Source organism: Leptosomus discolor, chromosome 7 (assembly GCF_034619465.1).
Source record: "Leptosomus discolor isolate bLepDis1 chromosome 7, bLepDis1.hap2, whole genome shotgun sequence".
Taxonomy (NCBI): Eukaryota; Metazoa; Chordata; class Aves; order Leptosomiformes; family Leptosomidae; genus Leptosomus; species Leptosomus discolor.
In genome coordinates, this window is record NC_141397.1 from 27,569,223 (window position 1) to 27,595,725 (window position 26,503).

Consider the following 26,503-nt stretch of genomic DNA (forward strand, 5'->3'; position numbering starts at 1 on the left):
CACACTGCTATACCAGGTCTCAATCAGCTCCTTTACAGGTACTTAATTTTTTGCTATTCATCATGTGAAACGGTAATCTTGGCCCCATGTATCACCAATACATGGCTAACAGCCCACAGTCAAATATCTTATGTTTTGCTTGGAATGTAATTCTTCCTTGTGTTATTTTTATTTGAGAGGTAGTATAACTGTCTACTTATACCACAATGGTAAAAATTATTCTACTGCACATCACTCATGCCTTCTTAGTGTTATTTTATATATATATAATATATATATATATATATATTTATATAATAGAAAAAAAAGTGGGTTTAACATTTTTTAAAATTTTAGTCTTTATATATGCAACATAGAGTATGACCAGATCCCCTTCCCAATGTCTGTCATGGTACCTTCTAATTTGTTTACAGTTTTTAAAAATTTTACTCTTTTCCCAACAGAATTAATCATAACCAAATTGAACAGTCCCCTGACTAACATTAGTCAATTGAATAGGCAGAAGTGAATTTCCTTATTATATGGATTCACTTTAGTAGCTTCAATGGAAAAAGATGAACTGCAGCTATTTACACCTTTTCAAAATTCTTAGAAGGAAAAACAATGCCTACATAATCTTTTCAAAGTTCAACAAATGAAATACCCTTAAAACATTTTAGTCCTGTGAAGAAATACTAACAAAACTTTGCAAAACTAATTTGATGCTTATTCCGGCTCAGTTCTTCACTTCATGTGATTATCAGTCTGCTTCCAGATATGAGCATATTGTAACACTAAAGAAAAATTACCATTCTACCATTGCACAGTCTGAAGCTGTTTTACCAAATTTGAAGTAGGACATGCAAAGGAGAGCTGTACATAGTAATAACAAGGATTTCTGAGTTGCTGAAACAATTCATTATTCTCTATAATGTAAGAAAACACATAAAATACAGAAAATCGAGCTACTGCCCTAACACAACTCCAAATTTAATCAAATATAATACCCATGAAGACAAAATAATAAACTCCCCATTTTAAGCATGAAGCATGCATACAATACATACTTTTCCCTACAGGTGCAGGTGAAGGAGGCCATTGAGGCCAAAGACCATAGTGATATTATGTGATCTAAGAGACTATGAAGCTGAATGAACATCTAACCCAAAGTCAGAGCCGGAAGCTGGGAAAAAGCAAACTGTTTTCAAGTCGGCAGGAACATCTGAGGTTTACTAAGACACTGTCTCACTAGAGAAAAAAAGCAGGAAGAAAATGTCTTGTAACAGTACAAAAATGCTACCTTCAGACTCTACAGAAAAGGTGTGCCTTTGCTCCCACTGTTACTAAAAGGCAGGAATAGAGAAAAGGACACGCATAAAATTTCTTTAAAATGGTCATTTCATGACATTCATTTAAACTGTTGTGCAACACTCATCTTCTCTACTTTCCTTTTCTAAGTGAGAAATAGTCTTCAACACCTACTTAAATTTCATCTTTAATGTCATGCTTTCTGTGAGATACCATCCAGCCAACTAATACTTTCTAATGTTCAGCTTTTTTTATTCAGTGTTATCACTACTTCATAATTAGTCATATGTATACGCCATAAAGCCAGTAATGCAACCATAGTAATTTCTCTTTTAAGAAAGCAGGACTTTTCACTCCTCACTTTTCCATCAGATGTTAGAAACTCACACATGTATATATTCAATTGAAAAATGCAAAGAGATAAGTGATGAGGGTTTTAGAGCATAAAAATGACCATCTGGGGTTCATTTGCTGCATTACCATGTATATGCTCTCAGAGCAGCAAGAAGCAATCAAATTGAGATAAAATTTAGATTTAAAATTATCTTATTATCTAACTCATTCTACCGGTCAGTTACACAACCAGTCTTTGGTTTCCACAACCAGTGTAAAACAAACTGCTAGCACAATCAAATGTGCCTAATTTTTAATTTTAATATACGAATACATATTTTTAATTTCAAACATGTACTTCATGTCTTACCTGGCATGACAGCAGCTTCCTGAGTGGCTGACTCTGTACTTAAGGAAAGGCGACCACCTTTAGCCAGTCTGTCACAGAAGAGGGTGATGTTCTTCTTCAGTCTGTTAGTATCTTTGGGCACGCACAACTGGCTGCTGAGAGTCAAGGCCTGTTCCTTAGAGCTCTTCGACAAACAAGTTCTTAATAAGTAAGAAACAGCAGCATCCACAGTTTCTTCCCAACCCTGAATTAAAGAAGAGGAAATAAAATAAAACTAGGTGAACTGTAACATGAAATAGCACACTAAAAACAAAGTAACAAATCAAGGACTAAGAATTTTCAAATTATACTAATACATAAAATGTAATTTGGGGATTAATGACTGTCATGAACACCCAGTTCTTTAGCTTGTACAAGCAAAAACTTCCCCAGCAAGCCTGAAGAAAAAAACCCAAACTTGCCCCAATTTTGACAGAGAAATATCATTTCAATAATAATACTATAATAATAATAATAATAATATGGTCAGAATGTGATGTAACAATTAAATTCAGTAGTTGCATTAACTGAAAACTAGAAGTTCCTGAATGTGACATTTAGAATTAAGAAAAAAACAAGATGTAAATACAAACGTAATATGCACTATATCTCATTATGCTGAAGATATGTCTAAGCCAGGGTAAAAAAAAAAAAAAAAAAGGTATCCACATTCTTTGGAATCACTGTCCAAGACTCTGAAAATGTGCCAATAGCACAGAACACCATGACTGCAACCCAAAGCTGCAGATAGTCAGTATCCACATATAAGATCAATTAACTTCAAGATATAATACCCAGAGCATTAGCACAGGTGTGTCAGTGCTCTGATGAACTGGGACTTTGATTCCTAACAATGTAGAGCGAAACTGTAAACACTTATGAGAAGAGCAGCTTAGTAATCAGCTCAGTTAAAACAAGCACCTATCTATGGAAAAGCTTTCAGGAGGAAAACCGATATTCAGTGTCATATTCAGCATACATACTTCCACAAAATAAAGTGTACACTCCTGCAAATAACACTTAGTAAAAACAAGTTTCTTCTCACAAGGCACCTTGAAAAGCACCTTTAACAGTTAGGTTCAAGTTAGTAATCTGTACTATGGTTTTCAGCGACATGAACAAATCAAAGACATTTCTTCAAGTAAGGATCCTGGAGAGCAGAAGTCTTATTCTTTGTGACAAAGTTACTAGATTAATGTGTAAAATCTAACAAATGACACCTATCTCATTTATGCAGTGTGCAATGCAGAGTTGACTCTTCTTGATGCATTCTGTAATCTTAAATTACACTCTATGACGAGACCACATAATTAATCCAAAGCATCTATGATTAATGAACCTGCAAGTTAGTCACAAAGCCTGCTCATGTCTTTTCATGACAATCATGCAGAGACTGGACAGACTTAGCAACTAATATGAAGGGCATTGTGGTCTGCTTACTTCAGGACTCATAACAGCTCTTAGTATTCAGCTACCTCTAAGCAAGTTTTATATACGTGCCACTTATGTGTACAGGGAAGTGATATTCAATCGCTGCAGTATGAGTCTCTGCTCTCTCGACACTCCTGATTGGTTGGGGCTTATTTTGGCAACAGTTTTTATTGACTTTAGAAGTTTTGAGGGTACAGTTTGGAACCACCCAGCTCTACCTGCTGCTAACAGTAGGTAACATCAAGGTAGCTTTTTACAAGGCAATTACTCAGGCAGAACATAAAGAAAACTCAAGTATCCAGTTGTAGTTAGTACAACCCCATAGTCTTCTAGTTTTTAAGTTCATTCTCATGATGGATTCTACTTGACTGAAAACGCCCAGCTGAACAGCAAAATCAGGTATCTATCCAAATTTCCACGACTGGGTAAATGTTTTTAAAGAATGACCTGTTGGAGTCCACTGTCAAGCACAAAGGTTTGTGAATTTCTTTTATTAGACACACATGGCTTTTGTGAAGGCTAGGTACTACTTTCCACACAGAGAAGCAAAGGACACCCTTCTGACCTTGTTACTTCCCTAAGAACAGGTCCAGGACAGATGCTTACTAGTGGTCAAATACATCAGTGAGACCACACGGTCATACGTACTTCATCCTGGTCCACACATCTGCTGCTCTTTATAGTGTGTCCTGAAAACATGCTGTATCTGTACAAAACATTTAGATTTTTCAGAGGAATAGGATCTTTGCCTTTTCCAACTTCGTAACAATGACAACATTAACCTACTGCCTTATCTGGATTTCCACCCCAAAGAACATGTAAATTAGAAAAATCATGCCAGTCAATCAATGCCGTGGTAGCTTAACATTTTTCAAATATTCTAGAAAGATTCCACTGGAGTGTAATCCATCCACTGACCTGTGATGGTGACAGGAAATAATCCATTCTGCAGCCAGTTTAGAGGTTAATGAGCTGGTAAATGCTGTCTACATTCCCACATACTGGGCAATGAAACTTAATATGTACAAAGCATCAAAACCAGTCAAGCTAGGCACTCCTAATTATACTACAAATCATGAAAAATAAGACAACGTAAACAGAAGAATCTGAGTTTCACTAAAAGATAAAGAAACACATGATTAACCAATGTCAGCATACAGTAGCTGAGAAGCTGGCTGACATATCTCTCAAAATAAGTTACAAAAATGCAGGCAAAAGGAGCATTTAAATAAGGAAACTGAAATACAAGCTAACACAAGTCAGGAAATTAAGAGTGGCTAGTATTCAGTGCTTGGCTCACACAGGTATGTTTTACTTTGTACCATAGCCTTAACATTTTCCAACCCTTGTGCTCATATTCAATTTCCACGTAAAACTGGTTTCTCAGTAGACCATAAAACTATCTTCTCCAATTCAAGTACTGTTGACCTAGCAAGCCCAGTCAAATCCAAAGCAGCCCTTATGATTAGTGAAAGAGTACACAAAGGCTACCTCTACATTAAAAAAAAGCCTTGATGGAAATCTGTTGAAGTGATTTCATACGACTAAGAATTAATGGCTGCAAATAAGACTGCATTTGTCAGCAATTTTTATTGGTGCAAAGGGAGAATTGAAGTAACAAGAAAAATTCTTCACCCCTTCTGCGTTAAAAAAAGCTAAAAGATGTTTGAAAATGAAAGTGTTCTGGTCTATAGCCTACACTGCAGCCATAGTTGAAATATTCACTAATTGCTTTCTGTGTAGTATTCTGCATATTCGAGGTCTGAAAGGAACCCTTTCAAGAGAAGTTACCCAGTAATCCGTCATCCCATGACCAGCAAGAGTTGCCATAACTGCCACAACAAATGCAAGTCAAGGCTCACAGGAAGAGGTATTATTAAATCATGCAAATTCTTCATATTTACTCTATCACCTGGAATAGATAGGAAAAATACTTAGTTCCTATCAGTTTAACTTTTTCATTGGAAAAGGTTTGGCTTCATATTTCGCATGTATATATTATTACTTTTCTCTTGCAGGTAGTAGGTAGAGATTGGCACCTTCATTTAACCAAATCCTATACACTGCAGGAGTCTGAAGAGCAAATGTGGATTTGTGATCCTAGCAGAGCTAAGATTGTACTAGTACACATCACTTACATTCCATATATAGACAAGGTCAACTAGACATACATAGGGGCAGGATCTGAAAGAAGGATTTCAATATTGTTGTTAAGATGCGTAGGACGTGTAGATGGGGAGAAGCGTGACACAGGGCCTAACTGCTGTCAGATTTAATAGGTTTACTCATATAGTTTAGATTCATAAGATTTATACTGTATAGCTGTCCATAAGCACCTTCTTAAGTTTTCAGATTCCACTTCACCAATAACATCATTCATAAATCAGTGGAAGTTAATGAAGCAAAAGATGAAGTACTGGTTAAGCTAAGTTGCTCCTACTGAGCTCCAGACAAAATCCTATCTAACTGCACAGCACAGAAGTTTACAGCAGTTGTTTTCCATTGCAAACACATACAAAAATAAAAGTACACAACCAGTTTCTAAAGACGCTAAAGCAATTTTACTTGGAAAACACTGAGAATCCAATGGCTTCTGCTGCAAACACCACATTGGAATTTCTGGCTGATACAGTGGTTTTGCTTCATGTTTCCCCCTGGAACAGGGGTGAAATGCTTTTAACACAGACAAGATCTAACAAATAATAGAGAGACTCAAGTAGATAATAATACAGCACATTCTGTCACATCACTTTGAGCAGAAAAAAAAATTAGGATATTTTTCCTACAATTTTTACCACGTGCCCTTTCTATTAAAAATAAAAGCATTTGTTGCTTTGTAACTGAAACTCTTCAGCAACTTTTACCAAATCAAGCTATGCTTAAGCAGATAATGAATAAATTGAAAGTCTACCTTTCACAATATTACTTAATATTAGCCTTTATTAAAATTTGTTCTGAGACACTTAATGTCTTGACACACAAACCACTGATTTAGCTGGTAGTGAACACACATCTAGACAGCCAAGCCAATCCTCATCTAACTGATGAACTCTATAGACAAATTGATTTGACTGATCACTGAGAAACAGTGGGCAGTCAAATCTATGATTTGCAACGATAGCCTACAGGACTATCTTAAGCATATAAAAGGTAGATAAAACATTTTCAAGACTTCTGAAATTATGACATCAATAATATTCATCAAGTTTTACCTGGATCAGATTATAGCAACTAGTGATACAGCTATGTAGCTTTATAGAAACAGCCTGATAAGTACTCTTCCCTAAATCCCTATTTTGAAATGTTAAAAGTTATCATTACATCAAGTATGTATATTTACAGAAGACTTTTTGCTAGAGCAATGTCTGCAAGCTAGATTTTTTCCTGTAAGAAAAGCCTGTCATAGTTGTAAATAATTTATACATTTACCTTCAGATAGTCCTCAGGCTTTAAAAACAATACACACAAGCAAAGAAAAGATACAACTGGGAGACAGAAAGGAGCCTTTGGATGTGTTGAGAATGAATGCTCAGATTTTCTGACACAGCATTTCCTTTCCTTTAGCACTCTGCAATTGTCATAAATACACATAATGCACCACAGCTCAAATGCTACAAAGGCTCTGAACACAAAATGCTCAAGACACATGTAGACCAAAGCATGGGAACTGAACAGGTAGGGGTTTTTGTGAAGTTTTTTTGTGAACTTTAAAACTTCAACTAGTTCATTATGTTGCATCATAACACAAGTAAAAATACCATTTTTAACCACAATGTTAACCAGATGACCCCAAAATACTTTTCCCCTATTTTAATATAGATAACCATGGAAACTCAATTTTGCCAAGCTATTAGTCTTCCAAAGTTTTTCTTCTCTGGATATAAAAGATGAGCAAACGGTTCTCTTTGAATGTAGACCCAAGTTCATGATGTGATGCTTAATATAAGAAAAGTATAAAACACGTTAGTAGGATTAACTATTGTACCACTCAAAGTAATAGAAACATCCGTGTTATGTAAAAGCAAAACAAAAGACAAAGTAAAGGCATAAATGCCAGTCCCATAAAAAACATTAATAGCTTGATTATACCTACAAGGTTTGAAAAGATGCAAAGTTAATTAGTTAATGATTTAGTCTGCAAAAGAAAGAAACATTGTTCTAAATACCACATGATTCACAAGGAAACCATTGGAGAACCATAGAAACAGAAGATTGTTTTGACTGCAGTTGAGAGGTGAATGTTGTCTCCTGAAAGCATGCTTACACCAAATACATAGACAGGGCTGGAAGTTACCAAGATCTTTGCCATGCCTTTGACCCTGGTTAAAAAGTGCCAGGCAGAATTGTTTGCCCAAAAGTCTAACAACAAATACATTCAGAAACAATTCCATTCTTATACTAGGTAATGCAGAAGAGCAGCAACTTCTCAGCAAATGACTGCTAATGATATAAGCCCACTACAACACAGCTATACTCTGAAATGGTTAGATGTTTTCATAGCTATTTCTCCATTAGGCCATTTAGTTTTGCTTCAATTAAATCTGCCGGTTTCTTTTAACAAGCCAGGTAAACGTGGCTTGTGATCATCAGGAAAAACACCTTTAATGTTTCATAAGACCCACAAAAGCAAGAAAAAGTAGAAATAAAATAGCTACTTCAATCTGTGGTTATGGCATTTTGCATGATACTGTGCACATCCCTGAGCTGCAAGAATATTGACTCCTATTCAGGACCAGAATCTAGATGTACAAAAGTAGCTTTAAGCAACCACTGCAATCAGCTGAACTCCATTCTAATAACTGCTGCATTGCATACAGAACACCTCAACCTGCACAGCTAGGAAATGGGGGGGGGGGGGGGGGCGGCGGCTTAAAAATGCCCAGTAAGCTCCATCAATACAGGAAAATAACAATTTGGTTTATTGTCCAAATAATCAGAGAGCATATAGAAGAATGCATTAAAGGAAATTGAAAGATATAAAAATATTTCTTTGAGCTCATTGAAAGTTGGATAGTCACAGACGGACAGTTCATGCCAGTGGGATTTTAAGTTTTCCGTACTTTACAAAAGATGTTGCCTATGTTTAGCCTGTACCCGGGGCTAAACTGCAACAGTTGCTTTATCACCCAATGAACCCTCAGCAACCAGGGAGGGGAATTGGGAAAAAGGAGAGCAGACCCATGGGTAAAAGCGCAACAGATTTAATGAAAACACCACCAATACAAACAGAAATATACTCAGCCAAATGAATATGCTATTCTCACAATCTACTAGAGAGCAGTCCTCAGGAGAAGCCAGAGGAGGAGCAGCAGGAATCCCACAGGAGCAGCCTCTCCTCAGCAAACCTCCTCCTTTTACAATGACCATGACGTTATGGTATGGGCTACACCAGTAGCTAACTCAGATCAGCTGTCCTGGCTGATCAGCCTGCCCAGCATGGCTGGGCTGTGATTCTATCTCAGCCAAACAGGACAGATGTAAATAATTGTCTGATAAGAACCTTCTCTAAGACCTTTGGAGGCAATCTTTTAAGCTACATGACTCCACTGCTGCTCAAGAAACAAGTCACTTTGCCTACAGGAAGCTTGTATTTCTGATTTAGTTTATAAAATATGAGATGAGAGGACAAATTTCACTCAAACAATAACTATAGTTACTGGAATTTTTAAACAAAGTCTCTATTAAAAAAATGTAACAAAATGCTTTATGCAGATAACAGCAAAAAAAGGGAAATAAGTCACAGATGCCTACAGAAATCTGTACACAGCAGTGCTTGCTGATAAATCTCTTCATAAGTTTAAAGCACAATAAAATTCGCTCAAAACTCTTCACATAGGATGTCTTAGAAAACTGCATCATTGTTGTGAGAAGATCAGATTAAAATAAATTATAGTACTATTTAGGGCACACTTTCTCCAACCTGGAGGTAACCTGGACAGAGTCTCTGGGTGGGGAAAGAGTGCTCTATAGGGAGCAGACTTGGAGATGTTAGCAGGAAGAAGTGGCTCCTGTAAGAGCTCAGAAATACTGCAGGGCTGAGGACGTTCCAGTGGAAGGATGGGGTGGTCAACATGGAAAGGGAGTGGGGGTGGGGAGTGACTGTTGGGAGGTAAGTTTGAGAACTGGTTTATGGAATCAACAGAACTCTAGGATTGTGGAAAATTTAGTTAGAGAGTTACAAATTAATACTCTTTGTCTTAGGTGTAAATAAATCATTATAATAGCACATCAGTCAAACTTGAACAAGAATGTTCCTACGTTGTGTTCATGAGCCAGACAGATATTTGATTCTGTATCTTAAGAAGTCTCTCTCAAAAAGCCTGAATTTACTTTGAAAGCCTTTATCATTATTAATATTATTCCTAAGACTACAGCACTTTTTTCAAGCTGCCTATGAAGTAACTTATCCTGGAGTGATAGCCCAAGCTAGTTCTGAAAGAATTCAAATGCAATGTGAAGCATACTGCAAAAACTATGCAAAATTGGTGTAAGCCGAATTATGGGAATTCTTACAGCTGTTAACTCAGGAATTTGCCTGGCTATATCTTATTTCTTTATTTTAGTCACAATAATGATTTAATCAGCTTTCAAAAATACTAAAGTACTTGGAAGCTCACCTTACTGAATAACAACCTTAGCATTTATGTTTATCCAAACCACCAAAGAAAAGGTTTCTATATCTGAAGGCACTGTATATACTAATTCAATAGAAACACCAGCCATGTGTCTCTCAACACTTTGCCTTTACGGTGATTTAAAAAAAAAAAAAAAAAAAGAAAAAGAAAAAAAGTCTTACTGTTACATGTACAAACTGGTAATCCACTAATCCAGGGCTACTGAACTGGTAGTCTACAACACAGGCACACACCATTGGCAAATTTTGCCAGGATTTCACTGTGCTACCTGTCATCCTAACCCACATTCTTCAAGCATATTGTATATTTCTAACTGATCTATTTGTCTCTACAAGGAGATAACAGCCACAGAAGCCATGAAGATGGCATGCAACATTTGCCCATTCTGCCAGAAATGCAGCTCACAAACTTTCCTCACGAGTGTTCCTGAAAAACTACTGCTAAAAATGAACTGATAAGGCATTTAGGAGATGTTTTGAACAGAGTCTGAATAAAATAAAGAGCCAAGCAAATGGAGTATCTATATAGCACTCAGAAAAAACACATAAATATATTACTGAAGTCTTAATGTATTAAACTTTGAACAGTCTCGAGAGACAGTATATTTTTTAAAATGCATATGATTTGGTTGAAAATTATCCTTCTAACAATATAAAAATTTTTCTTCATAATGCATTAAAAGCGCCAGTCACAGATTATTCTAGAGTCTTCTACAATTTACTTTTCTAAAATAAAAAACAAACAAAACCCTCTACTTTTATATAAGTAGCAAAAACCTACCACTGGAATACCTAAAAGCAGGGAAATGGTGAAATCCTATGGACTAATGGAATTCAAGTCTGATGACAATCCAGATGAATGACTCAAGCTTAAATACATTCTAAATCTACGAAGTGCCTAAGAAGGACATTTGTAGTGAGCACACAATAGAAAAAGGACCAACTGAAATTCTTATACTAATCCTGCTCTCTCTAATGATATCTTCCTTTAAATCAAATATTATGTATAACACCCATAATATTAACTGACCTGATTTTTATTTCTATTTAAAATAATTCCATTCCAACACGAATTTGCAGACCGATGAAAAGCAATATTGAAGTGAGGATATAGCTGAACATTCAAGACAAGGCAAGAGACAGAACAACTAAAATTAAGAAAATTAGTAAGATACATAGTTATAGAAGTTCAGTAGATTAATCAATTTCATTTCAAGGAAAGAATTTTAGGCAGGAAAACATCCTTATTTGTGAGAGAGTACTCTAAAGTCTTAATCTATTGTCAAGAGCTACATTATAGACACTTAAATCTTATTGAGGATTTGGACTTAGCATACTTACCTACTCCAAACAAATTACAATTTACTTAAAGCTCCAGGGATAAAAGAGAAATGCAAAAACCAGGGAAGTACAAAGTAACGTCTTGGTAACTGACCACGATATGTCATCCCCTGAACAATCAAGCTCTGTAGGGATCCTGATACAACAGATATTTAAGGTCTAAAAGATTAAAGTCTATGAAACACAGAAGAGTACAGAAAGGAATCCAGACTTACACAGGAAACTGTCCAAGATCTCTTTAGAATATTTACTGAACTAGTCTGCGTATAGCACAACAAGTCTGTGCAGAGGTGTACAACAATAACTTCATACTAGCAACTATTTTCAAGCAACTTCAGAACATCTAATTCAAATATTAATAGCTCACATTTTGAGGTAGTAGATTGCAAATATGAGCCTTAGAAAAAATCCTTTGTGAATAAATCTGGGGTTTTTTTATAACAGTTTGTCACAGATACACTTGTCATTTCTGCACACTGTAATTGCTGTAATTATGCTGTAATTGTCAGTGACAACAGCAACAGCAACTTGTTCTGTTCAATGTAGAAATATTTATATAATAGAAACTTCAGCAGCACAAAGTCCTCTCTACAAGAACTACTCATTTTGACTCCTGCTTGTTAAATGTACATTGATATCCTATGACAACTTCACCTGAGAGAAATCTATATGACAGATTCTTCCCTTAAAAGTACACTTGCCATTTAAAAGTTTTTTTTTTCTCTGGCATTTTTGTCCTCTGAAGCACAATTCACAATCCACTGCACACTTCTGCACTAAATACAAGACTAATAGTTGTTGGAGGATTCTATTCTATGTACATTTAACTTTAAATCAAAATTTGCCAAAACCTCCTTCTATAATGTCTTCAAGTATGGAAGGAAAGTTGAAAATGCATATGACTTAGAAATCAACTTAGTGCTTTTACAACTATCTTACAGAATATGCTTTCAATTAGGACACAACATCAAGGGAATTCTCCACTGACAATCAGCTTCTTTAAAAGAAACAACCCAAAAGAAAGAGTCACTGATTATTTTTAGTGCTAAGACCTTTTGGTCAACAGCATTGCTGTAATCACTGTAATGCATCACTGTTATAATTAAGCAGTTTAGATGACAACTGATCTGAACTCCTAGTATGCAGCACATATTCAGTAATTACTACTAGACTAAAATATTTTGGCTTCTCTTTGTACCTGAACTAGATAGATGACACTACCCTAAGAAAGAGAAAGTGTAGAAGTCCCCATCACAGTATTACATAGAGAAAGATGTCTCATAAGAGGAGCTTATTTAATCTATCAAACAAAGGCTATGTCTCTTCGGACAACTGCAATACTTTGTAGGATATCCAAGTTAGTTTTAAAGAAGGTAATATATGCTGGTGGCAAACTCATCACAGCAGAACAAAGTTCTGCAATAACTAATTTACACCAAGAAATAAGATTCCCGAGTAGGCTCCTGCTCACAACAGAAACAGCCCACTAAAGATTAACTTCAGTATCTCTAATACTAGCAGAATAAATAAGGTACTAGCTCATGTTAAATACAAAATCAAATCTCAAAACTTTTTGTTTTAAAATACATCTAACCAACAGATATGTCAGATTCTCTATTAGCATAAGGTTTATACCAAGGCTGAATGCTTGTTCTGAGCTTGATACAAGTTCCAGGGAATACCATGAAATAAGACAAGAAAATGACAATTCTTTCTGTCCTTAGAACTTTCACAATTGATAATGCATATCAAAACCTGTTTCTGCATAATTTTGTTTGAACTAACTCATGCCACTTGGAAGAAAGCTTTTTTTTTTTTAAAAGCAGTACTATTGCCAACCACCAGAATTGAGCCCTTTAAAAAAAAAAAATTAAATATATATATATATATCTCTCTCTCTTATGTCATCTTACCAGCCACCACAAAAACTGTAAATGATAAAAAAAAAAAAAAAAAAAAGAAAATACAATTGGGAATAGCTTCTTCTGCTGGTCCTTTGAAGTGGGAAGTATCAATTGAAGATGTTATGCATTCTCATTAATACACAAAAGGTTTAAACAGACCACACTAAGGCTTTCTTTCTCAGACCAACAAAACATTGACACTTTTCTATTCTACACACAGAATTCACTGTGAAGAATCACGTGAATTCAGCTACAGCTGAAGATCACCAGACAGTGGTGTAATTTGCCTCCAACTTGCTATGTTTACCCTAACCCCCTGTCTTTTCAGTGAATAAAATTAACCGCAGGAAGGGAAAGATTCACAAACATTTAAAGGAACTGTGATAGTGCTTAAAGTAGTGGTGAGACCACCACCTCACTCTTCAAATTCCCTCTTTCCCCCAAATTACCACAAACGTTTGTTCTTTCATTTCTAGACATTATAAAAACGAGAAGTAATCAATCAGTTTGAAACCCCGCTTTTAAGGGATCACAAACAAAAGTAAAGTACAAATGATTACACATCAATTTGCAGTAACTTACTGGCTCTACAACCATGTGTCCTCTCTACCTCTCTAGCAGTCTCTGATGTACTCTAGTCCTCTTGAAAGCAGACAAGCAGGCAGTGCACTGAGCAAAAGATTTTAACTTCCATAACAAAACATAAAATCAAAGAAGGCTGGTACTTGAGCCATGCTCTTACTCATATTCTGACACTGGGTCACATATACATGCCTGAACAAAGGATATGGACAGGATCCAGGCACCACTACTCTGTTTTTAATCTCTCACCCTCATACTGAAGATTCCCTGCCCAGGGAGGAGTGGGAATCTCACTCCTTCACCTTCATCTTTCCCTCACCTGACATTCTTATGTTGCCTGCCCTGAATCAAAACTAAGCTTCAGATTGAGGCTGACCTTTTTTACTGAAAAATGGTATGTTTTACCAGGAAAAGCTTAAAGTTCCTTCCTTTTATTTTGGCGATTAAAGGTTTAAAACCCACTACCTTTTGTAGGTTTTGGTGGTGGTTTTTTGTTTGTTTGTTTTTGGGTTGTGGTGGGGTTTTTTGTTTTGTTTTTTGTTTTCGTGGTGCTGTTCTGTTTTTTTTTGTTTGGTTGTTTTGGTTTGGGTTTTTTTTGTTTACACTCTTACTGGACTTAGGTGCTTGACTGTACCAGAGAAGTCTTTCTGAATAGTTCTGTTGCATGGCCTTGGTTTGAATAGGAAGAAGACTTGTTCATCAGCTTTCATTTTTGTAAAAAGACAGCCAACAACATTTAATGTAAAGTATTTTTCCCAGCTGGAAAAAAAGGCAAATTTCACATGCTTCTCCCTCTAAACATAAATTATTTTCAGCTGTATTATCCATTTTGTTTCTAGAAAGAAGGGGGGCGAGGGTAGGGAATAAATCTGTCTGCTATAAACTTGCCTGTTCACAGAAATAAAGACTACAACTGTATGGGAAAACGTTCCAAGTTACCAGTTGTCACTGCCCACTCTCTTGTGGTGGTTTTGGGTTTTTTGTTGCATTGTTGGGTTGTTTTGGTTTTAAGAACTTGAAGAAGTATTTACAAAATACTAAAAGATAATTTGTACAGACCTATAGCAAACAAGAAAACATAAAATATTTCAGCCTATTTTAAAATATTTCAGTTTGTTACACAGTTGGAGCTTTGCATTTAAAAAGTAGTTAAAACAATAATCAGAGTATAGAAGATATAAGATAAAAAACTAATTCCAGATGTATTTTACTGTGATTAAGACCTAGTTGGATTATACTCTAACTAATTACAAGAATTAGTGAAAAGTAGCAATTTCCAATAAATTCTAAGAATTCGGGGTCATAAAAATTACACTTGCCAAAGATGTCATTGTCAGCTCAAAGCTTCAAAAGTACTAAACACTAATGGAAGAATTCAACTAAAACTTGGCTGCTGTCAATCTTGACAGAATTAAGCCTCCTGGAATTACAGAAATAACCTTAACTTTAATCTTTAGAACTTCCACTCAGTAAAGAATTCTTCCCACATATCTTTTTAGATTACTCAATAACTCTACAGTAAAAGCCATCTGCTATCACGCATAAAACCCAGCAGGCTATCTAGTCTTTCCCAAGCGACTGATCTTTCCTTTTTCCTGTAATTTACATTCAGATCATCTTCTGATAGAAATCACAGACACTTTTGATAGTAACTTCTTACTAGGCACTTCATTATATTCTTCTGACACCATCTCTTTTTCATCACTGCCTTAAAGTATATTTTTCTACTTTATCTAATCAACACTGTAAAGTAGTAAATTTATAGTCACTAACTTAAGTTAATTACACTAGATCATAGAGTCACTTAAAAATATGCATTGCACCCTCAGGCATTTTTCTTCTTCCAAATTACAACTTCAGTAAGAAATTAAGATTGAATACAGACATTGACTTGGTTGGTATGATTCCAAACAAAAAAAGGGAGATGAAAATGTACTTCCTCAATGCCAGTTTATAGCTGTTACTATTAACTAGAGTAACACAAATGTGACTATAATAAGAAAGGCATTATTCTGAGCAATGAAGCACCTTATGTCATTATTTGGTAACATCATGAGAACTATGAAAATATTTATTCCTTGGTAAAGTTATCATTGATGGCTGTACTGCTGAGGTCCCTCCACCAGTCCTAAAGTTAGAACATTAGTATCAACAGACTTTTTTCCCTTTGTAGTATCTTAAGCAAAGCAAGCATTAATAGCTTAATGATCAGACATACGAGGCATCAGTCAATCCAGACGTCACACAACCATTGTATCAAAACTATCCCATGCAGAATGAACTTTGTGAACCCTTCAAATTAGCCTGGACAAATTCCCTCCTTTCCCAAAAGGATTTCCTGTTGTAAGCATATGCTTAGCATCTTTCACATATCTTTTTCCATCCAGGTAACTCAGCTTGGTAAAGTATAATCACTGAAAAATACCCCTTAAAATGTTCCTTGCTTTTTTCATTTTTCAGACTTTGAAGTACTTCAAATTGCTGTCAGTCCCTGTTATAAGCTAGTAACAAATACGTTAGTCTTGCAGAACACTCCCCAACTCTCCGAAAGAAAGTGAATTGCATAGTAAAATCTCTGATACATCATTAATATTACTATGGCAATCACGTATTCTTTTGTCTCCAAAGCACTCAAAAAGAGATTTCTGCCATATATTTCAACAGACTCAAAACCATTTTAAAGTACGGTTTGCATGGAGCTGTAACACTATGCTCTGAAATACTGACAACATATACCCCTATATTTTGAATATGGGTTCAATTTTAGTCCTACAGTAACAAAGTACATAGGACAAAACTGCACCTAACTTCCTTGTGGACAAGATTAACTCTTATCCACTTTTGGCGTCACTTTCTTAGTTTCATTAGCAGAAGGATTAGCTCTTTTATCCCACTGGTCAAAAGCAGAGACCTGAGATATCTCACTCAATTTCTGGTGTCATACTTCTCAGACTGTGCAGAATTCTTGAAAGAATCACTGAAAATGGAGAATGTCCTTGTATTTCCAATACTAAACAAAAGAACCCTTTTAATCAGTTTAAGCAAAGCAATACTGTTTAGGTGCTAGCTAGAAGTCTACTGCTGGAAACAAAATACTACACCAAATATCTGTAATTCCCAGAAAACATGCAAGGTTCCAGTATACTTCCACTATGTCTTTGCGGACAAGAAAAACCAAATTTTACGTGATCTTAGACAAAAGTTTTCAGCAACAGAAATCATTTAACAGTCTGAGAAAAAATTGGTGACAACAGGAACACAAACCACCACTTTTGTATTTGCTAAATATCTAACCGAAATGATTGCCAGGTCTAGAAAACAAGAACCAATCTGTTCTAAATGGAATGGCATGAACGAGAATAATGTTGATGTTATGGTCAGAGAAGCATTTCTTTTTATGGTAACTATATTCTAAACATTTCCCTTTTAGTAAAAAAAAACCTTCCACAGTTTAATGCTCACAAGGCAGAAAATGTTCTGGAGATGTAGACTGCATCCAAAGTATCTTCTAACACAATCCCCCCAAACAAAAATATAACAAGCCATTGTGCAGAATTGTCAGAAGAGTAAATAAAAATTCTTCAGCGTACTTACTTTCACCAGCGTTCCGCTCAACTGCTTGCAAGGAAACCTGAACACTAGCTAGGAGCTTCTGTCTGTAAATATCACCGGTATGTCAGAAGATTTCCCCCTTCCCTGCCTAAACTTCTCCTTAAATTACATTCAGATTTCAGTCGTACCGTAACAACTTCAATATGGCACGTATTTCAGTATTTTGTAAAGATTTCAATTCCATTTCCGCCTCCAGTTATTGTTGCTTTACATTTTTCATCCTGGCTGCTCTGCAGGACGTACATCCTTGAAGTATTTATGTGAGGTCTTACAGCTTTAACATGGAATATTGTCAACTACTATATCAAAACCACATCAAGCTATATACTGAAGCGATATCCGGTATTATAGGATACGCAACAGATTTCACCATGTTTTATCAAAACATGTGTCAAAGCAATGCAATTCCTGACAGCAAAATACAAGTGAGTCATGCAAAAAATGATTGTTCGTGCTTTTACAAGATTCATATGAACTTTCTTTCAATTCCATTCATGGGAATGTACACTCCTTAATTGCACAGCTTGATTTTTTCAAGTTTAAATGAGGACAAAATCCAAAATAAATCTCAACAAAATTGTTCTGTTTTGCCTGCTATGGGTCAATATCACATAAAATGCCAAAACGCTCCCCCCCACCAGGCAGAAATTGCAGACAATCCTATATCCACTTGGAACCTAGCACAAGCTTTCTAAATGGCCACAAACCATTCTAAATATTCTGGGTATATACCAAAATTGGGATTCACTGTACATTGCAAAAACCCCGTGCAAAGCATGAAAATTAGAATTAATGTGTACTTAGACAATTCTTATTTTTTATTCTATAGAAGTAATTTGTGAGAAGTTATGCTGTATACTTTATAGTTCAGATACCTAAAAGAAACTGTCAAGATGTATTAATGTCAGAGTTCATGTCTCTTTTAACTGTGGCAGGCTATCTTTAAGTACATTATTCCAGAACCCAGTAAGAAGGCTGGACTTGAAACTAACTGAAGATTGACTCTAAGTTTATAACATTCTTTAATTCAACTAAGGCAGTGTTTAGCTGAGGACTTTAGGCACGAATAGAATACAGCATTATCGTTCTTTACAGACCATTTTCCAAATTTTGCATACAATCTCACATGGTCACACTCACTAAATCAGAGCAGAATTTGCAAGATATCCACACAATGCAGGACTATCTAGAGCACAGTTTGAAGAACAGAAGTATGTTATCTATTCACAGTATTTTCTTTGTATAACATTCATCTGTTATATAAACCAATGTGCAAACACTGAAGACAAAGTATGGAAAAAGCTTAATAGATTAAATATACTCTATTACTGTTTGTAAATGTCTATATTTTATAGTTCTATTGGAACGTGTGCATGTGAGTACACATGTATATTATACAGCATTTATATTAGAGTCTTCAAAAAAATGGGGCTATTCTGTTAGTGTAGTAACAACTGGACAGAAGCTAAAACCAGCTAAACTTATGTGAGACATTCCTACTTAGCTTGATAAGGAAGGACTAAACAGAATCTAACTCAAATCACCCTTCTAATGAAATATTCTATAATCTACTCCTAGCTTCCTGTGAAATCAATGTAGCTTGCATCAAACATCTACTTAATAAGGCTACTAAATCACTTCAAAGGAAAGTCTTCAAAGCACAAGGAGTAATACGTAAATTTACAAGAGCTTAAAGCTCTGTCAGTGAGCATTTCAGCTCTAACAGATTCTTACCAGCTCTGGTGTGTCTTCTGCTAATGGCAAAAACGTAGCTTCCAGAATAGCAACTTGATCAGGGCTGAGCTTCTGCCACAGACTAATCAGCATAATCACCAGATGGGTGGCACTTTTCAACTTTGTGAATGCCTGGAACACATTGGCTTGATTTTCTTCTGCTGCATCTGCTAGAGCTATTACCTGCAAAAATTACAAACGTCTGTTAAGTCTAATTTTACCATCCGTGAACACTCAACTCTGAAATTACCTTTGGCACACTCATGTTTTCCTTTAGAAGATCCTGAAGAATTCTGTTTTCCATAAACACAAACCACCGAGTACTTATCTAGATTTTTCTTTTGCATACCAAAGGCAATTTCAAGTCCATATGGCAACAGGATTAACCTAGTACAATCAGTGTAGAAAGGACTCTGTTCAGAGCATATTCTTGTGACACTCCTGAAACTGATCCCCATCATAACACATAATACACGGTAACAAACCAACTTCCAGGTTTATACCACACAAGACACTAATCCCTGTATGACCAGCAAGCCTACTGTATTAAACAAACAAAATGCATTGATTTTATGCAATTAAAAATGCAGTATATAATTATTTCCACATGAACATAACTGCCATTGTTATTTTAAAAACCTGGAGACACCTGAGAGTTTATCACTAGTTGCTTCAGCTTTTATGCCAAAATGTAGACATTATGGATCATGTAGGCAATCTCACTTTAACTGCCAGACACTATGAAAGAATTTTCAAAACAAAATAAAATGGCAGATTCACTTCTAAGATGGTAAGACAGCTTTGCTAACTACTTCAAGATGGGGAAAAACAGAAGAGCTGTTCTACAATATTCTACTAATTTCAGAAAAAACTTGTCATTGTGTACAATATTGTCCACTCACAGCATTACAAAAAATGGTATTTTGAAAAACATTGCTATAAACGCCTGCTTTCTTGAAATATAGTGTTTAGACATTTTCCATTTACTTCAACTAAAAGAAAGGAACAAAGGTTAGGGGGTTATCCTGAGGGAGCAAACTTAAAAGACCTGTTCTTATGAATGCTACTACATCTTCATGTTGCCTGAATAATACTTGGCTTACAGCAGCGCTAATTGTCTTCACTGTCATTTAAATCAACACAAAGCACCTCCCTCAACCACTTTCTCCTTCTGTTTACTTTTCTGCAAAATGGGGTAATAGGTGCTTGACTGCAGTTGTGAAAAGCTTCACAGAAATGCAGTTAAAGTGTAATTAGTATTACAACAGAATTTACAAAGTAAAACTTGCAGAGCTTGATCCACTAACATTTGGCAACAGCAGGAAAACGAAAACACTATATGATGCATCTTCAGCCTGGAAACAAAGCCAACCAGCTGTTAGCATCTGGTGGAGGAAAACTATTTTTAATCTGCAACACTGGCATTAGAGATGCGTGTGTTCCCTCTAAGCTCCCATGCGACCAGGAAGATAAAGAAAACAGAATTTTAAGGAATGATAAATAAGAAACATTTCAAACAAAATGTGTTGATAGTTTTTGGTTTAGTTTTTAAAATGTAATGTTTCCAAATAAAATGGAGAACCCACAGAACACTCATGAGTCCAAACACTACATAAATCAGAGCCAGTAACAAAATAAAACCAAAAAAGCCCAGCTAACCATGTGAAGGAGAAGTGAGAAATTAATCCTAAATAGTGAAAACCAATATGATGTACTTTGCTTGGAGGAGAGTAACAGTATCACAGACATGTCACCTGATACAATCAGTTTGTTCAGACCAAACCCTGATGTTCTTCTTATGTCACATTCTGCCTGAGGTGGAGTTCCATACTGTAGTTACTTTTCAACAGGGTTATGGGTGACATAGCTACATGGCAAATGCAACACTACGTAGTACCCTACATCAGTTGCATCTGACCACTGTAAGCAGTATTTGTATGCACTATACAGTTTCACCTTTCCGAGGAGACAAGCAACAACAGTACAGAAGTTCTCCTCAATCTGACAGGGGCCTTTTCAAGTATCTTTCCTGTCCAATACGCATTTAAGAACTTTGGGAAGAAAAATATGCAAAGATGAATTTAACACACTGATGGCAATCATCAGTATGCTTCCTATAATACCATTACTGGACAGCACAGTGCAATAGATAAATTCACAATTCCTGGAATTTGGAATAAAGACAAGCTAGCGGTATCCTATTACGGAAAATCCTCAGCTAACGTCAGTTTTGCTGAAGAAGCAGGCAAATACATTTGCACTTTATGACAACTACCTGAACCTCACTATCACAACAAAGGTAAAGGACACCTTCTTGACTGAGTCATTGATGCATTTCTAGGTCATCTCTTACTCTGTGCTGTATATTTCAGCTTACACTGTACTGTATAGCTGAGAAGTATAAATGACATGAGAGAAGTAACTGACGTGGCCATTTACCTTAAGAATCCTTCATTTCAGAATGGTCTTTCTTTCCATTTTATAACCATGAACAAAGGAAATGCTTACCTTTTCATAAGCTATAGATTTAAAACAAATATACCAGTACTGCCAGACAATATCTAATGTACCAAGCCTATAAACTATTTTGAAAGCAGCTTCATAAAAAAATGTTAAAAAGTACAACTGTTAAAAAAGTCTGTCTTTGGTACAAAATTTTACAGTTCTGAAGACACAATAATACAAGATAAATATTATACCAGTGATAGGCCTAAGTTTCTAAAGGAGAGGTGCAGTCTTGGAAGTGTTGCAGGTCACTGAAACATATAGCAATTGAATCTCTACATGACCACATATATACAAGTTCTACTTTACACTTGCAGAGAAACCAAACAGTGGAAAAAAAAAACATTTCCAAGTACTAATTATTCTGCTAATAGATGAAGTGACAAATACACCTTTCTGAGACCTGGAATATCCAGGATAATAAAATATTAATTACCATATGATAATGTAGGCACACCAGTCATGGTAGTTTTAGAAAAGCCTATACCACAGACAGAGAAAGGGTTGTCAAAACAGCACTTTTTGAGATATGCTGAGAACTGAAAGCCAAAGCAACACAGAAAGCAGCTGGAAGGGACTAAAGATAACTTTGACAATACATGGTTCCACAGTAAATACTTAATATGAGGGAAAAAAAGAAATCTTCCCTCACAGAGGAAAATAAAACATCTCACAGGACATCAGCTATAAATTTTATAAGCACTGTGGGGTTCTTCATTCAAACACTTGCAGAATTCATGCACGAATAAATTCTAAAAACATGACATTCACATTTTTTAACTATTTTATTTACACCTGAACATTATCTCTAATTGTGTTTTACAATAGTTGAGGAAAATAAAGAATCTGTACAGTTTGCAAACTGACATCCTAGTCTCTTCAGACTCAGTCACAGTTTCTCCATAATTTCCCAAGTGTATCTTCAGTTCTCACAGTAGTTGTCCAATCTGTTTAGTTAAGATCTATTTTATTATCTTTCTAAACAGATATGAATTTTTAAAAAAGGGAAATCTGTCTCACTTTTTCACAGGGTAGGTGGAAAAATATATTGCAACTGGCAGTCCCAAGCATAGCTTAGATGCAAACATTTTAGATCAACTGAAGCTATCAAGTAAAAAGCCCATCCATATTCCCTAACACCTACCATTGCCTATTTAAAATTTTTCTTTCTCCATCTTTAATATCACAAAGCTTTCGAGTAAAGAAAACCAAAAATAAGTTTGTCAAACTTTCTAATCCCAATGAAAGAAAAGAAAGTGGCTGATGCAGGAAAGATTTAACAGGCACTATAATGAGTGTTGAATATATATATTCAACATACTCAATACTGAGTATAGCATTGAATACATATTTTTACAACCGACTAAAACTTGTTTTTCATTTACATCCTTTTCTGTTTAAATTTTTCTGACCACATTCTTGCTTTGTTCCAATAAACCTACCCACAGTACAGGCCAGTAAACTTATTAATGAAAGCATGTTGTAAAAAGAAAAGGAAAAAAAACCTATTCTCTAAATTAAGATACTATTTAAGATTTTCACTAAACTTCATATTCACAGTTGCAAAGGTAGAGCTGAAATCCGGAAGGACTTTTGTATTCTTGAGAACTTCACCCCTCAACACAATTGCCAGGATTTGACTGCAATAATTTCCAAGCGTAGAGCATTTCTCATGTTTTCAGCCTTAAGTGTTCAAGCATAAAGATTTCTCTCCACACTTATTTCATTGCTAAGTAGACCTTATAAGATGTCAAGCATTTGAAAACTGTAAACTAATGGCAATTCAAGTTTTAAAACCAACCAGATTTCTCCATTATTAGTACTTATAGATATTTTTTAGAGCACTGTGTAACATCCAGCAATAATTTCAAAATGACTAATCCCTCTTGAAAAAGTCTTGCAACATACCCACTCTTGTATATTCAGACAAGTTCCTTGGGGCAATAATGAACATCACTCTCCCAGACTTATTCCAATAATACAAAAAAATGCAAATACAATTCCAAAAATACAAAATGCCTTCTATTAACTGGCTAGGAAGTTGAAAAAAACTTTAAAAAAGTAAAGGGCAAGAAATGAGTATGAAGTTCCAAGGAGCTTTCTTTTGAGTTGGTAGGGTATTTTCTTGGAGTCCCTAACATCATTGGGACTGAAGACTCTCACAGGTTTCATGCCATATTCTAAAATGGAGAACAGGAAATGTGACCAACAATTTGGTTTTCTTTTTTTTAAAACAGCCAAGAAAAACATAATTGCCCACCAATGGTGAAACTTAAGCCAACTAGTCTTATTCTCACCTAGTTCTATCACACAGGGTTCAGTCTCTAGTAAATTTGAAGTATCTTCATTTTTAGCAGAAATCAAGTCTGAAAAGAGTAGCAGTTTGGCATTTCATGAGTACAGAATCTCTACATTTCAGCCATAGCACTTAGGAGCAAGTTTTCTATGCAAAATTTGTTAAAATATGAAAAGGGACACCAGAAATCTAATTACTCTGAAATGGGCACAGGGATGATGAATTATCAAGACTATTATGTACCACACTGTAAATTAATCATAATCAAAGCCTTTATACCTGGTTTCAAAAGAGCCATTCTGTACACAGTTACACAAGCAAAGAGAGATCACAAGCCCACAGGTCTCTTCTGGCAATTGTTCCTATGGAATAATTTATTGCAAAGTAGTTAATTGATCCAACCCCTCCCTACTATTTTAAAACAAAATTAGATCTTCATAAAGCAGGATTTTACAGAAAAAAAATAGAGAGCTGAGAAATGCTAGGATTACTGCTTGTTCATCCCTATTGCAACAGGACACTTGCTATTACTCTATTTTACCCTTTCCCCACAGTCACTCTATTTTAGATAAAGAATTACAACCCAGTTACTAAATCTATAACAAGACCTAACAGAATATGTTTTGGGGGGTTTTAAGAAGTCACATATTCTAGTTCCCATAGAACATGTAAGCATTTAAAGTCAAATATATTTTTCCTTACAAGACCCTTTGTTTACCTTGCACACATGGCACGCAGCCTCATACAAAAGCTAAGACACCAGGAAAGCAAACCTTTAAAACAGGTAAGACAACATAAGTGATAATATCAATTTAATTAATAAAATCCTGAATATCCCTTGTTCTGAGAGTAAACTTTTTTTTCCATGGACAATTCCCAAAGCAGCGTACAAGGTAACAAAACAGTGATTAGCAGCCTGATTCCCTGTGGAGACTGTTTCACTCAACAACCATTGTGCTCACAGCTTTGACAGGTGACTAAAGCTTTATGGAATGCGGGCAAAGATATCCATGTCAGAGAGTGATCTTTATCAAACACTAGGTCCCCAGAAAGAATATCCATGTCACTCCCGCAAGGGAGCACTTTTAAACACTGTGGCATTCCCACAGCACTGCAACGGGTATGTGAGAGCACATCTTGGGATTAAGTACCTCAGGCCACAATTATCTCACCCTTATAAGAATGCCTCAGCTAGTGCTAACCACGACCACAGTTTCTAAAACTGTGGCATAGGCTCACCATGATGACAACAAAGCATCTATTCACTAGACACCAAATATCCAGCTTTCAAGGGATGCTCAACATGACCTCAATCCAAGACGATAGCACAGACATTGCAGCATGACAACCCATGCTTTATCTGGATATGCCCAGCTACCTCCTGAAATTCTACTGTCTCACTTGATGGGTGTCAAATTATTGATCATCACAAGTAATTACTATAGCAACCTGCGCGTCTGGAAGCCAAAACAGACAGATTAAGGAAATACTTAAGGTTGCACAGGAAGTTGTGTGGTGTTATTTTCTTCTATGTTATTTCCATGACAGAATTATCATTAACAGCTCTACTGCACCTTCCTAAACTGGAATTCACCACTAAGCATTATCATCTACAAGCACAACACACGTTAAGGGTTAAGAGGGCAGTCAACTCAAACACTCTGTAAGAGCCAAATGCATGTACTGTTTAAATTCAGAAACCTCTTTTGAGGCATCACATACATCAAAACTGTCTTACCACCACAAACTGAAGAGATAGTGGATTATTATCATGGAGAACCACACTGCATCGTTTATTTTATCTCATTTTAAGAACTGGTGACAACGATGTTAACAAGAAAATCTTTCGGGATAAAGTAACTATAATTTCAGATATACAAAGACATGGTAGTAGGGATATGCTCAGTTTAAAATGGAAAAAAAAAAAAATCTCCAGCCTTTTCATTTTTCCTTTTTAGAACACTCACTAAGAAAACAGGCTATTAGTTTGTCTTTACAAGTCTCTCTTCCCTCAGCTTTTATATATACCACTATATGCTAACTAGAAGTTTTTTTGAAATTTACTGCAAAATATTTAGTGAGTTCAGAACCCTGGGCACCTGAGAGCATAACCCAAACGTACTTGATTGTTACTACATTTAAACCCAAATTAAAACCTTGATAGATCAATGTCACCCTGCTCCGTAGGAAATGTCTATTTTGTCTGGACTAAGTATTTAAACAAGCTATGTCACTAAAATCCAAGCATGAAGACCACCTGGTTAGCTCCAGTTCAAATGGGTATGATCTAATTAAAGGAAGGAGATTCATATTTCTGTAAGTATAAGAATACAGCTCTTCATATGCATAAATCAATTTTGACATTTTTTCTGACTTCGCAATACTAACATAGTGGCAAAAAACTGCTTGTTTGCACCACTGATGCCAGGTTACTGGTTTCATTTAAACACATCTTA

General features: G+C 35.7%; 1 protein-coding gene across 1 annotated transcript in view; it reads right to left on the reverse strand.

Annotated features, from left to right (window-relative positions):
• BBS9 (Bardet-Biedl syndrome 9) overlaps nucleotides 1-26,503 on the reverse strand; it is a 298,029-nt gene that overhangs the window by 149,795 nt on the left and 121,731 nt on the right. Inside the window, 2 exon segments of the mRNA XM_086467596.1 lie at nucleotides 1,991-2,213; nucleotides 19,247-19,429. Coding sequence (XP_086323722.1) covers nucleotides 1,991-2,213; nucleotides 19,247-19,429 — 406 coding nt within the window.